General features: G+C 31.7%; 1 protein-coding gene across 1 annotated transcript; it reads left to right on the top strand.

Moving 5' to 3' along the window:
- Nucleotides 1–6666: 6666 nt before the first annotated feature.
- Nucleotides 6667–10372, top strand: LOC131064739 (nematode resistance protein-like HSPRO2). Its single transcript, XM_057999009.2, has 2 exons — nt 6667–7923; nt 8592–10372. Exon 2 carries the CDS (start codon nt 8643–8645, stop codon nt 10137–10139), a length of 1497 nt encoding a protein of 498 aa, XP_057854992.1. The 5' UTR covers nt 6667–7923; nt 8592–8642; the 3' UTR covers nt 10140–10372.
- Nucleotides 10373–14815: the final 4443 nt, after the last annotated feature.

The following is a 14815-nucleotide window of genomic DNA, read 5'->3' on the forward strand; positions in this document are numbered from 1 at the left end:
ATGCTCCACCTGATTTTCTCTCTTGGTGAGGGATATGTGGATTTCTCTCCACTACACAACAAGATTGGATAGATTCAAATGATAATTGTGAATGAGATGGATTGTATGAGACAATAATTTGGCATTATGAGGGTATTAATTGTGGATTTGGATATCAAACTAACAACATAAGCTTACTAATGAAGTGGATGATTTGTAAGGAGTGGAGTCTCCAATTTATAGATTGGAGGGGACCAAAATAGAGAGATCAAAGATGAATGAAGGGATAGGATTGAAAGAAAGTGGAGAAGGATTGAGAGGACAAAGTGGGAGATCTAAGAGATTTGTCATAAAAGAATTTCTTGTGTCCACACTTCTCAAGTACATGGGGAAGATTTCCTCAAGTACCTTGGGAAGAGAAGAAGGAATATAAGATTCCTAGGGAGAGGACAAGGGGAAATAAAAATTCCAAAATAGAAGATTGTGTGGGGAGAATAAATGGAGAAAGGAATTAAAAATTCCTTGGGAAGAGGAGGCATGAGAATGTGCAAGGATTTGACATTCCTTGGAAGAGGCAAAGTTGGTGCATTTATGGTTTGGAGGGTGAGATGAGAAAGGCCATTTATGACAAAGAGTTGACTTATCCCTAATCAAGGTGATTAGGAATGTGCAAGTGGTTAGGAGGAGTGATTATGTGGGATAATGAGGGATTATAATGCAAGTGGCAAAGTTAGGAGGATGGGGCATGAGGAGAGAGATTGAGTGGAGGAATATAAAATTGGAGGAAATGATAAGTATGATTAGGATAAGATTAATTAGGCTAGATGGTAGGATTAGAAAAGGTGATTTGTAGGAATTAGGTAATTAGCTTAATTAATTAAAATTAATTAACTAATCAAGTTTTAGAGGAAATGATAGAGGTTTGAAATGATTTTAGAAGAATAAGAAATAATTAATTTTTGATAAATTAATTATAAGGCTATAATGATAAAATTAATTAAATTTGATTTGATTTAATTAATTTTAAGAAAAAGGGGACCAACGTAATTAAATTAATTAACTATATGGAAAGGCTTAAATTAATCAAATATTAATTTAATTAATTTTAGACGTCTACAACAACCACATATAAAATGTAAAATGAGTGCGAAAAGAACAACAAACAAGACTGCGTATTTAAAAAATCTAAAATGTAAAGCCACAAAAGGTATCTAGAATATGGGTGTTAGTCACAAAATACATGACATGATAAAAACTGAAAAAATGGAAATGATACCAAGAAGAAGTGAAACAAATAATATAGGACATTATTAAAGTCACTTGTGTCAACATTTAACAAAAGGTGCCCTTGTGTCATCCCTATATTAACTAGGAATGTGAAAATATTCACAAATCCAAGAAAAATATGGAAGAGCATAAATGATAAGAGTATCTAAGAGTTTATTTCACATCTCATATTGCTTATGGTTTATCTTTTATGTCATGGGTAACCTTAATATAGGGTGTGTTATGTTAAATAAGACTAACTTCTTGACATACACAATTTGTTTTCTCACAATTCGTCTTATTAAGTGAGGTTTTTTTGTGCATATGCATATTATTAATGTTTACTTTCATTTGTCTAAAAGTTCTTAAATTTTTTATGTTTATTTGCAATCCCTCAATTCTTAAAATATCCATATATATGATGAAAGTTGATTTATGATATGTGTAAGCCATATAGGACAATAAATCGATCACAAGATAAATTATGAAATAATATTGATAATATTATCATCACATGAAGTATGGATAGCTCGAAATAATTAATAGAAGAATGATCCAATTTAATGAAATGTAAAGAAAACAATATGCACAAGATGAAGGAAGTAGAAAGTGAAAAAGAAGTATGTTATGCCACCCTCTGAACCCATCACTATCCTTTACCTTTCCATTTAGTATCGTTTTCCCATTCAAACATTCCTCACAACCATTTTCATGTCATTTTCACAATGTTGAGCTAAATCCAGGTGCTCTATTGTTGGTCCTTCATCAAAACTCTTAGTGATTTATAATACCACTCCCTTAAAGCCTCCTCTATCATTAATATTTGATCACACAAGTCCCATTTTATCATTTAGGTATGTTTTCTATCCACTCTAGATGTGAGTCAAAGTCCTCTTTTGTCACCCTTTTAAGGTTACCACCCTCATTCATATCATTCCTCCATTAAAGGTGCTTCAAACTAAGGTTTCCATCTCCCATAACAATCATCTTTCAAAACCTAAAGACCAATTTTTCCAAAAATCAAGTATTTTCTCTTAATATTTCTCCACTTCTCATGCCTACTCCACCTTATACACCTTTGTCTATTCATTTCAATATTTCATTTCTACATATCTAATTTTGTACCCTAATTAGTTATGTCCATTCCAACCATGGATTTTGTATCCACAATCTTCTCCACTATTTTCTCCCAATTCTTTATTAGCTCACACTCATTTGGAATTTAAACCAAATGTTGAATGACAACTTGAAAAAACATTTGACCAAATTCTTGCTATGAGTTCAACATAAAAAAATATAATGAATAAATTTAATTGTTTTATTATATATATTGTTATAAGATTATTGTAGTTGGTTTGATACTTATGAACTAGAATACACTTTTTTTTTCATTACTAGTAGCCTTTCTTAGATTCTTTTCCACAAGTAGCTATAGCTTCAAACAATACAAGGGGCATGCCTTCAAAATCATGTGTTGTCAAATAACACCTCAAGCTCCTTGATTCATAATTTACAACATGTCAAAACTTATTCCAATATTTACCTCCAACCATAACACTCCCATCGATATTAATTTTAATGCTACTAGTCATATACCTTTTATCATCATCCAAGAAGTTTCTCAAAATATCACCCTAATTATTGTCTAAGGAACCCTTCCTTTCCGCAATGACTATTAAATGGTAGGACATACTTATAACATGTGAAATTGATGAAACATAGCAAACTTCACCAACATTTCATCCACCACCATTAACTTTCCCCCTTAGACATTGTCTCTAGAAAAAGCCATTTTTGCAAGTATGATTTGGTCCTCACCTTCTATTGCTGTACAATTTTACAAGTAGGTGTAAAATATAGTTTCCAATAATTTTTTGAATTTCCATTTTGTATTTAAGTGTATATTGATCCTCTATTTTTCATTTCTTGCATTCTAGCATAGTGCTTTTGATTTTTATAGTTAGTTTTTTATCCAATTAATATAAATTCATGTGCCAATTGATTGCAACATGCATGCTTACTAATTGAGATTTGACTAGTTTGAGATGACCTTAGGTTCCTTATTTTGCATGTAGCTATTTTAGTTACCTTGACATAACCTAATTTTTTTATTATAGTTTACACACATTGCGCACACAACCAAACTTGAAAAGAATGTTTCAAGGTTCTTTTTATGCCCTCTTTTTGTTTATTGGAAATATACATGTCATGAATCAAATCATGTGATGAAGATGCACTCAAATGTAAAACATAATAAGAATCAAGCACATTACTATCACTCTCCATAGAGAAATTAAGCAACACATGATAATCACAAAGGAGTGAATTTTATTAAGGAAGGGACTTTGATGAGCAAATCCATAAATGAAGAAAATAAATATATGTGGCGATATAATGTTTCCATAGACAAAGTGGTCTCATTTATGTGATATGAATTTCACTAATGAATCAATGGCAAAGTGATCACATGCCACAAATTGTATAAGCATGTCACAATTAGTAAGGGAAGAATGAAAAAATAACAAGGATAGATGAGCAAATAAATCAATGATGTGAAAACAAGGATCTAGCCAAGGATGTAGGGTTCATAAGAGTATGCAATAAAATGTAAAACCCTAACAAGAGTAATCAAATGCTATGGAAATGAGATCAAAATATTATTTGTAAATATGTATAAAATGTAAACCCTATGGCCAAGATAAGGTTGAGTAGAGTGGGTAATAGATGGGAATTATTCATTAAGCACCAAACACTAGAATAAAGATATATGAATAAATTACAAGGATGTACAAGGAATATTTAGATTGGGAAATATAATGTAGGCTCAAGAACTAGTAGATCCAAAAACCCTAATACTGATAAGAAACTCTAGAAAGGAAACTACTTTAGTTTAGGTTGGTCTAAAATAATATACATATAAGCATGATTAATCTAGAATAATTAAATATTTTTTGAGACTAATAATTTGATAATTTACAATACTTGTTAAATACTATAATGTAAATAGAAAGAATGGTACTTAGTTCTATGACCACATTTTTTACTAAATTTAATGTAGCTCTAAATTTGAGACAAGGAATAACCTCATAATTAAAAATCTATGCTTGCATTGTAAATGAATGAATTCATGGATTAGGTACCTCTGTGATTGCGGATTATTGGAAATGGTGTCATAAATGTTACAATCTAATGTATATATTTATCATTATTGCACACATGATAAAAGAAGTGCCCCACTTTGACTTGAATAATGCCACATGCAATGTAATATATGATGTGTAAGAAGTTTTAAGAATCTAATGTCTTTCAGATGTGTAAGAGCATCTTATGAAAGTGCATAAGGAATCTTATGATATTTTTATGACACATGCAATAGCTTGTAAAATGAGTTTTGTTAAGCAACTTATGATATATGTTATGATGAGTCACGAAGCATCTTTAAATGGAGAAATTAGAGTTAAAATGGAGTGCTGATCTTGGGGAGTGGGTTCTAACAGAGTTATAACAACTTGTGATAGTGTAAGAGCATCTACTAACAATAACTTGTTGACTCCTTTGGAAAAGAGTGTAGGAATTTCAGTGCCATTTTTCGGTATGCATTTGGTGAATGGTTTTGGTAAACCACCCTTTCTTTGTGGGTTGAGCTTTTATTTATTTGGCAATTGAGATGGAGTTGTCGTAGTTTGTATTGCAAGTATAATTATGTTGCTATAATATGTTTAGATTTGTATGTTGATGTAAACTCTTGTGGAGGCTTGAGCTTGCATTTGCATTTTAAGCATATTTATGCTATTGAGAATACTATTTGTAGACACCTAAAAATGTCTCATTGATCATGTACTAATTATTCCTCTAATTGATTAAATAATCTTTATTATTTAATTAATTTAATTAATCTTATTCTTCTAATTTCATATTTCCTCATAATCTTACTAATTATTCTATTTCTTATTTTATCATCATTTAATCATTTTAATCATTTTCTAAATATTAATTAAATATTTATTATTTAATTAATTATGGTTAATCCCCCAATTTAAATAATCTTTATTATTTAAATAAGTTACTAATTATTCAATTTCTATCTCTAAACATCTAATCAATCAACCCTTTTCTAAATATTAATTAGATATTTATTATTTAATTAATTGTGATTTAATCCTTTAAATTAAATAATCTTTATTATTTAATTAAATTAAATAATCTTTATTATTTAATTAAATTAAATTTCTAAATAATTAAATAGTTTCTTTAAATTATTTAATTAGTTAATTAATTCTTCCATTTCCAAATCCCTAAATTCTAATTTCATTTAATTTCATTTCTTCTAATTTCTTCCAAATTCAAATACATGTGCATGATTTCAAAAACCAAATTGAAAATCAAAGTCAAGTTCTAAATATATTCAAATGCTAAATTGAATTAATAAATTCAATTATTTGAATAATATCTCATGCAAAGATTAAATTAATAATCTAAATCTGAATACAAACACATGCTAAATTAATTAATTAAATCATTTATCTCTTCAACTTCTATTTCCATCTTTCAGTTAGCTTTTTCTAAATTAAGCTTTCTTTGTCATCCTCTTTATTTCCTCCAATCATTCTTTTTCTTCCCTCAATCAGCGTTTTCACAATCAGTTGACTCAATTAATCTATTCAATCTATTGAGTTCCACTCCTACAATCAACAGTTCAACTATCAATTTTCATTTGAGCTCACTAGTTCCATGATCAATCTGTTTGCAATATCTGAGAGCCATCATACCACGAAGAGGAGAAGAGCAATGGAAGTTCTACGCAGTCACAAAATAGGGAGTTTTTATTGATTTGATGATTTATAGTTCCTATATTTCTTAATTGCGTTATTCCATTGTGTTGTTTGTTAAATTCTGATTAGGATAGGGATTCGTGATTTCCCTTGTTTCTAATTGATTACTTTGCTTTAATAAGAAGAATGAATTTTACATCCCACACTATTGATTTGAATTTTAGAAATTGAATTTTTTTAAAAAAATTTATTAATATGAAAAGCATATTATGTAGTGAACTTTTAGAATACAATTTTTTCTTCTAGTATTTTTAATTATATTTCATACAACTTTCTTAAATTGATGTAGAAAATATGTCCCGTGTTACTTCCCTTTACAAATCTACTTTCAAAATTATACCATTTACTAATTAATTTATATTCAAAAAGGTAAATGCCACATCTAATCCCCTTATTCCTTAACCCCTAAGGCTCCTAGCTCAGGGATAATATCCACCTCAATCCTGACATGGCAGCGCAAGCTGGCAGTTTCTACCAACAATGCCGACAACAATAAAAAAATGAAGGAAAGGTCATGTCATGTGCGGAACATTCAATACAATGTCTCGGTGTTAAAATCAGGCTTCCTCAATTGCCTTAAAAACATTATCTGAGAGATGGTGGGAAACCAACAATAGTGGAGCCGCGAGTTTAAAGAATGTAATTGACGTTACTCAAACAGGTGTAAGTTTAGGATTAGCGTCTCTTTAAATGCACACAACCAGGACGGCTTAGAAGACCAATTCAACCTAACCCACGGTCAGACTTCTCCCCTACCACATTACCCACTTCTTTTCCATCCACTTTCCCATGCCATTTGAATTTGAATTATTCCTCCATTGCCGTGTGGAATTCTATGAGAAATCCCGGTTTAAAATCTCTTCCTCTTCCCCATAAGAATTTCAAAATCATACAGCTTTTGAGTTAGATCCGGCCTTCATATGAACATTGGGAGTGTTGATTTGGGACAAGCATTCATTCTTTGTTTTCCTTCTTTATTAGGTTGATACACCTTCAACACCGCCAACTCTGATAAGAGATAAGGACAGAGATAAAGAGATTGCCTTTGACATTCTGGTTCTAGGTGCGGCGGTCGGTAGACCCAAATCCCATAAATGGGTCTTCTCCCCCATTTCATTTCCTCATAGACATTTTAACTTTCAATACCCATCTTAAGTTTCATACCATCACACAGTAAGAGTTTGTGTTCTGCATTCTCCCTGGTTGCAAACTTTGCAAATAATACAGAGTCCCTGATTTGGGAGTTCTTCTGAGACCTCAAATTGGGTTGGGTGTGCTTAACACGCTTCATTTTCAAATCCTTGCTATAAGGTATATATCATTATCCATAAAAATTCTTTGTTTTCTGCACTCTGTCTGCTTGAAAATTAGGGAAAATCCCAAGTTCTTGATTTGGTGTATCCTTGTAAGGCTTCAATTGCAATCCTCACTCTTATGGTTATCGATTTTGCATCAAGAGAACATTGCTCTCTGCACTTCGCCTGCTCACAGCTCTTCAGTAACCCCAAGTTTTTGATGTGGGTGTCCTTAGAAATTCTTCAATCAATTCAGGATCCTTATTGAATTCAGGTCTCTGCTGTTTTGGCTGTGACAAATTTCAAGCATATTGGGTCCTGTTGTTTGGTGGTTCAGGATCTGTTTAAATTCAATTGAGGAGTTGTTTCGAAGATCTCAAATAGTTTGGAGCTTGTTTCTGCCTGTACAAGCGTTTTCATCGAAGATCAAGTTCCGTTCTAAGGAAGCTGTAAAGTGGGAAGAACGAATATTATTCAAAGAGATTTACACCAAACAAGCACACCATACCTCAAGGCTTGAAACATAACCAGCTATTGACAGAGGGTTATAGGTATGTGTTGTCAACTGGACTTCTCTTATTTTTATCATTCGAGTTCTTCTTATCATGATTTGATTTGGGTTCTTCCGAATAGTTTTCTTTACAAACTTCTCTTGTTCATCATTTATTAGTTGGGTTGTTTGTTAGAAGGTTTAGTGTACCAAATACGTGGAGAACCTGATTTTCGTCAGCGCAATATTTGTATCATTCTGTCAGTATCTTTCCCGGTAGACCAATTTCTGGCTTGTTGCAGTGGTTTTCTGCATTAAAGAACACAATTCCTAATTTATTTGAGCTCTCTGTCCAGAGATAACTTTGTATTTTTCTGCTTTAAAATCAGATTATTTTTAGTTTAGTGGTTGGGTGTGTTTTGAGGGAAACCCTCAGTTTCAGCTTTCTGTATTTAGGAGCAAGACTGTTTTTTCTTTCATTGGAACCAAATTCCAGTTTCATGGTTCGTTTTCTGTGTCAATATGATAATTTTAGAACCATATTAAGGGCACAGATCATTCATTACTTTACATTGTGGAATCAAATCTTGAGATAATCTATTCTATAATAAGCAAAATTTTTGATGTTGTAGGCACTTTCTACAATTTTTGATTTTTTTATTCAGTTTTCTGATTTTGACCAGTTTAAGCAGGCTTTATTGAAAGTATTTCCAAAAATGTGTTTTGCAGAGGCTTCGATCTTGGTTGGTTGGAACTCGTTCTAGGAAACAATTTGTTGATATGATGAAGGTTAGTAGCAGCAGCAATAGCATGGAAGGAATGGAAGGTTTTCAAGGTAGTGGTACTTCAACGAAAGTGGTACAGGATAGTTATGGCTTAGGTAATAGAAGAACTTTTTCTTCTTTGGACCCCATAAATTATTCTTGTTTAACTGGAGAAACTATAGAGCCCTCTCCAAGTGAGTGTGCAGAATATGAGCAATATATGAGTCTCTCGGAGCTCTCGGCAAATTGGAAATCCAAGGAATGGCTTGATTGGCCTGCAGAGATGCTGGTAAAGCCAGCCTTGCAGTCACTGGAGATGACTTTCAGGTTAATTTCATCAATCCTGTGTGATTCAAGGCCTTATATTGACAAGGAAGAATGGAAAAGAAGGCTTGAATCCCTAACAAGTTCTCAGCTTGAATTAATATCAATGATTTGTGAAGGTGATAAGGATGCACCCATTGTTCAATTGTCTGTAAGCAATGGTGTTCTTGCTACCAACGTTGCGCAAGAGGTATGGCAGAGACCTGGGGCTTTGCCTGTGGTTAGTAGAATAAGTGAAGAGAGTTTACTTCCTCGTTTGGGGACATGGAAAAGGGCTGAACATATGGTCTCTAGAATATGGCTTGCAATTGAATGCTATATGCAGAGAGCTCCTTTTACTTTAGGCCTCGGGGAACCAAATCTGTCCAGCAAGCCTATTCTTGAATATGACAAGATCTGCATACCAAGCTACATATATTCCTTCAAGCAATCTACACAGTTCCACAATACAGAGGATCACACACTTTGCACTGTCCATCAGATCTTTGAGGCCTGGATATTTGTAGCCCAATTCTTGTTGAAGAGAGTGCATGAACGTATAAACCGTGACGATTCAGTAGGAGCATCCAAAGATTGCTGGCTAGTTGAAAGGATTTGGAAATTGCTTACAGATATTCAGAATCTGTTCCAGTTGGTTGATCCAGATGATTTTCTTTGTCTTAAGAACCAATTGTCCATCAACAGGGCTAGTGATACTAGTACCTCCAATGGTGCATATTGCCTCAAGTCTACTGCTCTGAGGAGCCTTGCAGATGAGTGCAGGGAATTAAAACATCTTGTGCCAAAAATTATGGGTGTTGAGGCTGATCCAAAAGGTGGACCTAGGCTTCAAGAAGCAGTTATGCAGTTGTTTCATTCACATAGATTGCCAAGAAGAGAAATCCCAGATGCTACTTCATGTACTCATCATCATGGAACAGTTCATCTGCTGCTTGCCTTCCAGGCAATTGAAGCTGCAGTGAAAAGGTTTTTCTTCTCTTATCAGCAGCTGGTGATTGTTGTTATGGGTAGTGTTGAGATGAATGGATCAGCATATACAGGTGCTTCAGATGCTCTAACTCAAATATATTCTGACCCTCCTTATTTCCCAAGTGTGGATGGTGCCAAGACATTCCTAAGTGATTACTGGTACCACAATCCTACAACCATGATGGAAAGCTTGCACAAACCTGTTCAGAAAGCAAATTAGGTACAAGAAAGCTAACGGGTCCTTGACCAACTGCAAAGAACAGGATCATATTACATATACAGCATATCTATGCATACAACACACAAAGTAAGATTAGGTTTTTGGATGTGATTATATTCAAAGATCAAATTAAATTCAATGTAAAATTTTGTTTTCTCTTCACCTTCAGGGCTTTATTCATGCATATAATTTAGTCCTGTTGGTGGTTAATTACAGCTATTAATATTTTTTTCTGTTTTGTACAATACATTTCAGATCATTCTTGTTTTACAATATGTAAATTTTGTAATTCTACAGTGCTATATGGATTATCCTATCGATTCATATTAAACCTTATACAGAGTATCACAATTATCACAATTTTTATATTGTAGATAAACTATGCAATTCCACCTCTACTTGGCCATTAAATTTCCATGATACCTGGAAATCCATTAACAATACATAACTTGCATCTCAAATACAGATTAGATCACAAGTGCATTTACATTGTACAATCATTACTTAACAAATGTGGTAACAATAAAATCATAATAACACAAAATTGCACAAGTACAATCACTGTACTCATCTATATAATTAAGGCATTTAATAATATAAAAACCCATAAATCTATCCATAGCATAATCATAAATAATGGTTTATGCAGTGATGATTGGGTAGTAGTGACATTGATTGTGTAATTCATGAAACATCAAAAAGAGAAATCCATACAAACACAATCTCAAATATTTAAGATAAAAACCAAACCCATAAATCTATCCATAGCATAATCATTAATAATGGTTTATGCAGTGATGATTGGGTAGTAGTGACATACTACATTGATTGTGTAATTCATGAAATATCAAAAAGAGAAATCCATGCAAACACAATCTCAAATATTTAAGATAAAAACCAATGTCACATAACTAAGGTTAGTCTTGCAATTCTGCAACTTTACTAAATTAGTCTGGGCATTGAGATAAACTCCATAGCTTTTCTTCTTTTAGGATTTTCTTTGACTATTGTTGGTTAAGACCATGGTCATTCCACTAGGATCCCATTTAACTGTTGTGGGTTAGGTTTACAAACACCTACAAAGGGCTTACAAACTAGGTTTTGTTTATTTGAGTTTGTTCACTCAGAAATTATAATCTGAAAGTGATTGCTATAAACATGTTTATATTGTTTGGATGATGTTATATTTACTGTTGCAAATTTCATAGAAGTTGGTCTGATGGTGGAGAAATGTCTATACAGCCAACTAAAAAATGACTCATATCAAGAAGGCAATTTTTTTTTAACTTTTTTTTATAGATTGTTTTCAGAAATTGCTATAAACATGTTTATATTGTTTGGATGATGTTATATTTACTGTTGCAAATTTCATAGAAGTTGGTCTAATGGTGGAGAAATGTCTATACAGCCAACTAAAAAATGACTCGTATCAAGAAGACAATTTTTTTTTAACTTTTTTTTATAGATTGTTTTCAGAAATTGCTATAAACATGTTTATATTGTTTGGATGATGTTATATTTACTGTTGCAAATTTCATAGAAGTTGGTCTAATGGTGGAGAAATGTCTATACAGCCAACTAAAAAATAACTCGTGTCAAGAAGACAATTTTTTTTTTAACTTTTTTTCACAGATTGTTTTTTAGTTGGTTTGATAGACGTAGATGTGGTGGGGTTGCTTGATTATAGGTTGGAGTAGTTTCTTTTTAGGATAATAGAATGTGAAAGATGGATGGTAAAGTGTTTGGACAAAACATATAATTCATGGAATCTATTGAAAAATGATTAAATTGAATGGTTGTTTTGTAAGACAAGTTTGTTTGAGGGGAAAAGTAGGGAGAATAGGTAGGGCCTCTATCATTTTAAGTGTTTTTGGTTGATTGTTTTGAATGATTTGATTGTTGGGATGTATCCATTGAATTGTTCGAATGTGTGTGTAATTTGTTTAACTCAAGTGTTAGAACATTTGATAGACATTTTGAAAGGTTTTTTCACAATCATTTAAGTGTTTCAAGTGAAATGAATGGGTTAATCTAATTAAAATGTTTAGATGTAATTTAATGTTTTTAAATTTTTTTTTTCTTGTTTAATGGATGAATAAATTAAACTAATCAAATAATTCAATTAACTATAAATACACAAATAATCATATTAAATTAATTTAATATAATTAAATATCATTAATTAAGATGATGCAATTAATTGCTTGCTAGAAAACAAAACATCTTTCTAATATGTTCGGAGAAAATAAATAAAATTAGTAGATGCACATAATTTTTTTTATTCTATCAACAATTAAATTATCTCTTGAATACGATGATCGATTTTTTTAAAGGAAGCTATAAAAATTTTAATAGTTAAAGGTGGTTGATTTATTTGAAGGTAGCTAAATTCATTAAGAAAGACTCAATGTTTCTTTAAAATTGACCTCTAATTTCTCTTAAAGCTACTACGAAGAACACTACAGGGTGAGCCTCTTGGAGACATTATATTTTATGTATTTTTTATATTGTTTGTTTTTGTGATTTTTTCTAATGAAGTAATATGAAAGAAATGAACAAAGAGATTTTAATATAATTGTAATAATAAAGCATAGACAATCCAACCTTCGTACTTTATAAATTCTAAATTAATAAGTGGGATTTATTCTAAGGAAGACCCATCCATTACAAGCAATTCTAAACTACTAAAAGTAAAATCTAATCTATTAAATTAAACAAAACTTAAACTCCTAGATGTAGAACTTCTTTAGTTGTAGAGTAGTGTTGATTTAGTTCATAATAATGTTCTCATTTTTCAAGATATAGTAGTTACTTCTTTCCCTCTTTTGTGATCTTATTATAAAAATTGTAGTCTATTTATAGAAACCTTAGCTTTTTTGAAGCATAAATGATGGACCTAAACTAGGTTAATTAAATGAATAAAAAATATAGATTTGAAGGAAACCTTGGTCTTCAAAATAAAATCACATGTATGTACAAAATAAATAATTTTGAAACTACAACATGAATTTTGGTTTATTAGTATTGTTTTCATAATGAATGCTAAAAAATTACAATGAACTCTAGAATGCTATGGTGTACACTTCAAGTATTCTAGAAAATGACACATGATTGAGCTAATTGGAAAATTTTATTGGTGAAATACTTCAAATGCCCCAACAAATTCATTACTATGGGTAGACAAACACTTATATGATCAACATGAAAACAAGGGCAACAAAGGGCTAGAAACTAAAAATGGGAAGATGACAAGTGGAGTCTTAGCTTGGAGACATTGATTGAGCAATATTTTTTTATGTTTCATGTTGTAGACTTATTTGTTAGATCTTTGGTCATTAGTAGACTTTCTTTGTAAGTGTTTTCACATTTGGGCACTTAGATATTGCTTCCTAAATAAAGGCATTCCATAATAGTTGGTGGGCATCACTTCTTGAAATGTGACATAAGATGGTCAATCATACTTGTATTTATCTTTGGCTTCGTGTCCCACATTTGGACCTAAATTGATGAGATAAGAGATTGTCTACAACACAACAATGTTAGAAATAAAAATAAAATGATAAAAAATATGAATACTTACCATTGTTATGTGGTTAGAAATACCACTTGATCAATAACATTTTAGTGTCTATCCAACATCTAATAGAATTAAAAAAAATAAAGACTCAAGCACATTTTAAAGGTATTGAAAACTAAAATATTTTGTAACAACGAGGATAAAAGGACATATTGTTGAAGCATGTTTAGATATATACATGGGTCACCCAATATTGAGTACTTGCATTAAAAATGATGCTTTGGAAAGAATAAAGTCTCTCTCTCTCTCTCTCTCTCTCTCTCTCTCTCTCTCTCTCTCTCTCTCTCTCTCTCTCTCTCTCTCTCTCCACACACACACACACACAATTAGGTCTTTTCAATGCCATTTTCACTTGCATAGTTACAAGAAATTGAGTTATGAAAAAATGAATATTTGCATCTGGACATCTATTCTTAAATTTTCCCACATCTTCTCCTATTTGCTTTTGCCTACAAGTTTCTTTCACCTATTTTGTGTGATTTTAAGGTGATTCTATACTTCATTCCAAATGTTTGATTACAATGTCCTGTTCAACACTTGAGGAAATCAAACGCCATGACATCCTACTCACCTCAATTTTTTTGTGATTCTTCTAGATTGATTCTTGGATTCACTAGATCTTCCTAGGAGCACAATTAATTCCCAATTTCAATCCTACAACTCCCTAAATATTATTTCTTACCTAGAAAACATGATTCATCCCAAGGGCACACATTCAAGTTCAAAATCAATGGTGGATAATGAATAATTCCATGCCACCATGAATATGATTGAAATTTTAGATGCACACAACCATATGCTACTTCTAGAATACCAATTCAATAAATTATGTAGGATTTCGAGTTGTTCTACATGTAACATTAGTGACATCTAATTCTCTATTAATTTTTTACAAGGATTAAATGACCAAACTAAATTCTATATGAAGATGAACAAAATGATTAAAATACACAAAACCATAAGATAAACAATTATCTTGACTTTTACTTTGTCATCTCATGGATTGAGCTAAAGTGATTGCACCCTTCTTCACTTGATTTTCTTCTTTGAAGTTGTAGTTGAAGGAACACAATGGATCACTGAGAGGGGGTGAATTAGT

The sequence above is a fragment of the Cryptomeria japonica genome, chromosome 8 (genome assembly GCF_030272615.1).
Source record: "Cryptomeria japonica chromosome 8, Sugi_1.0, whole genome shotgun sequence".
In the NCBI taxonomy this organism is placed as follows: Eukaryota; Viridiplantae; Streptophyta; class Pinopsida; order Cupressales; family Cupressaceae; genus Cryptomeria; species Cryptomeria japonica.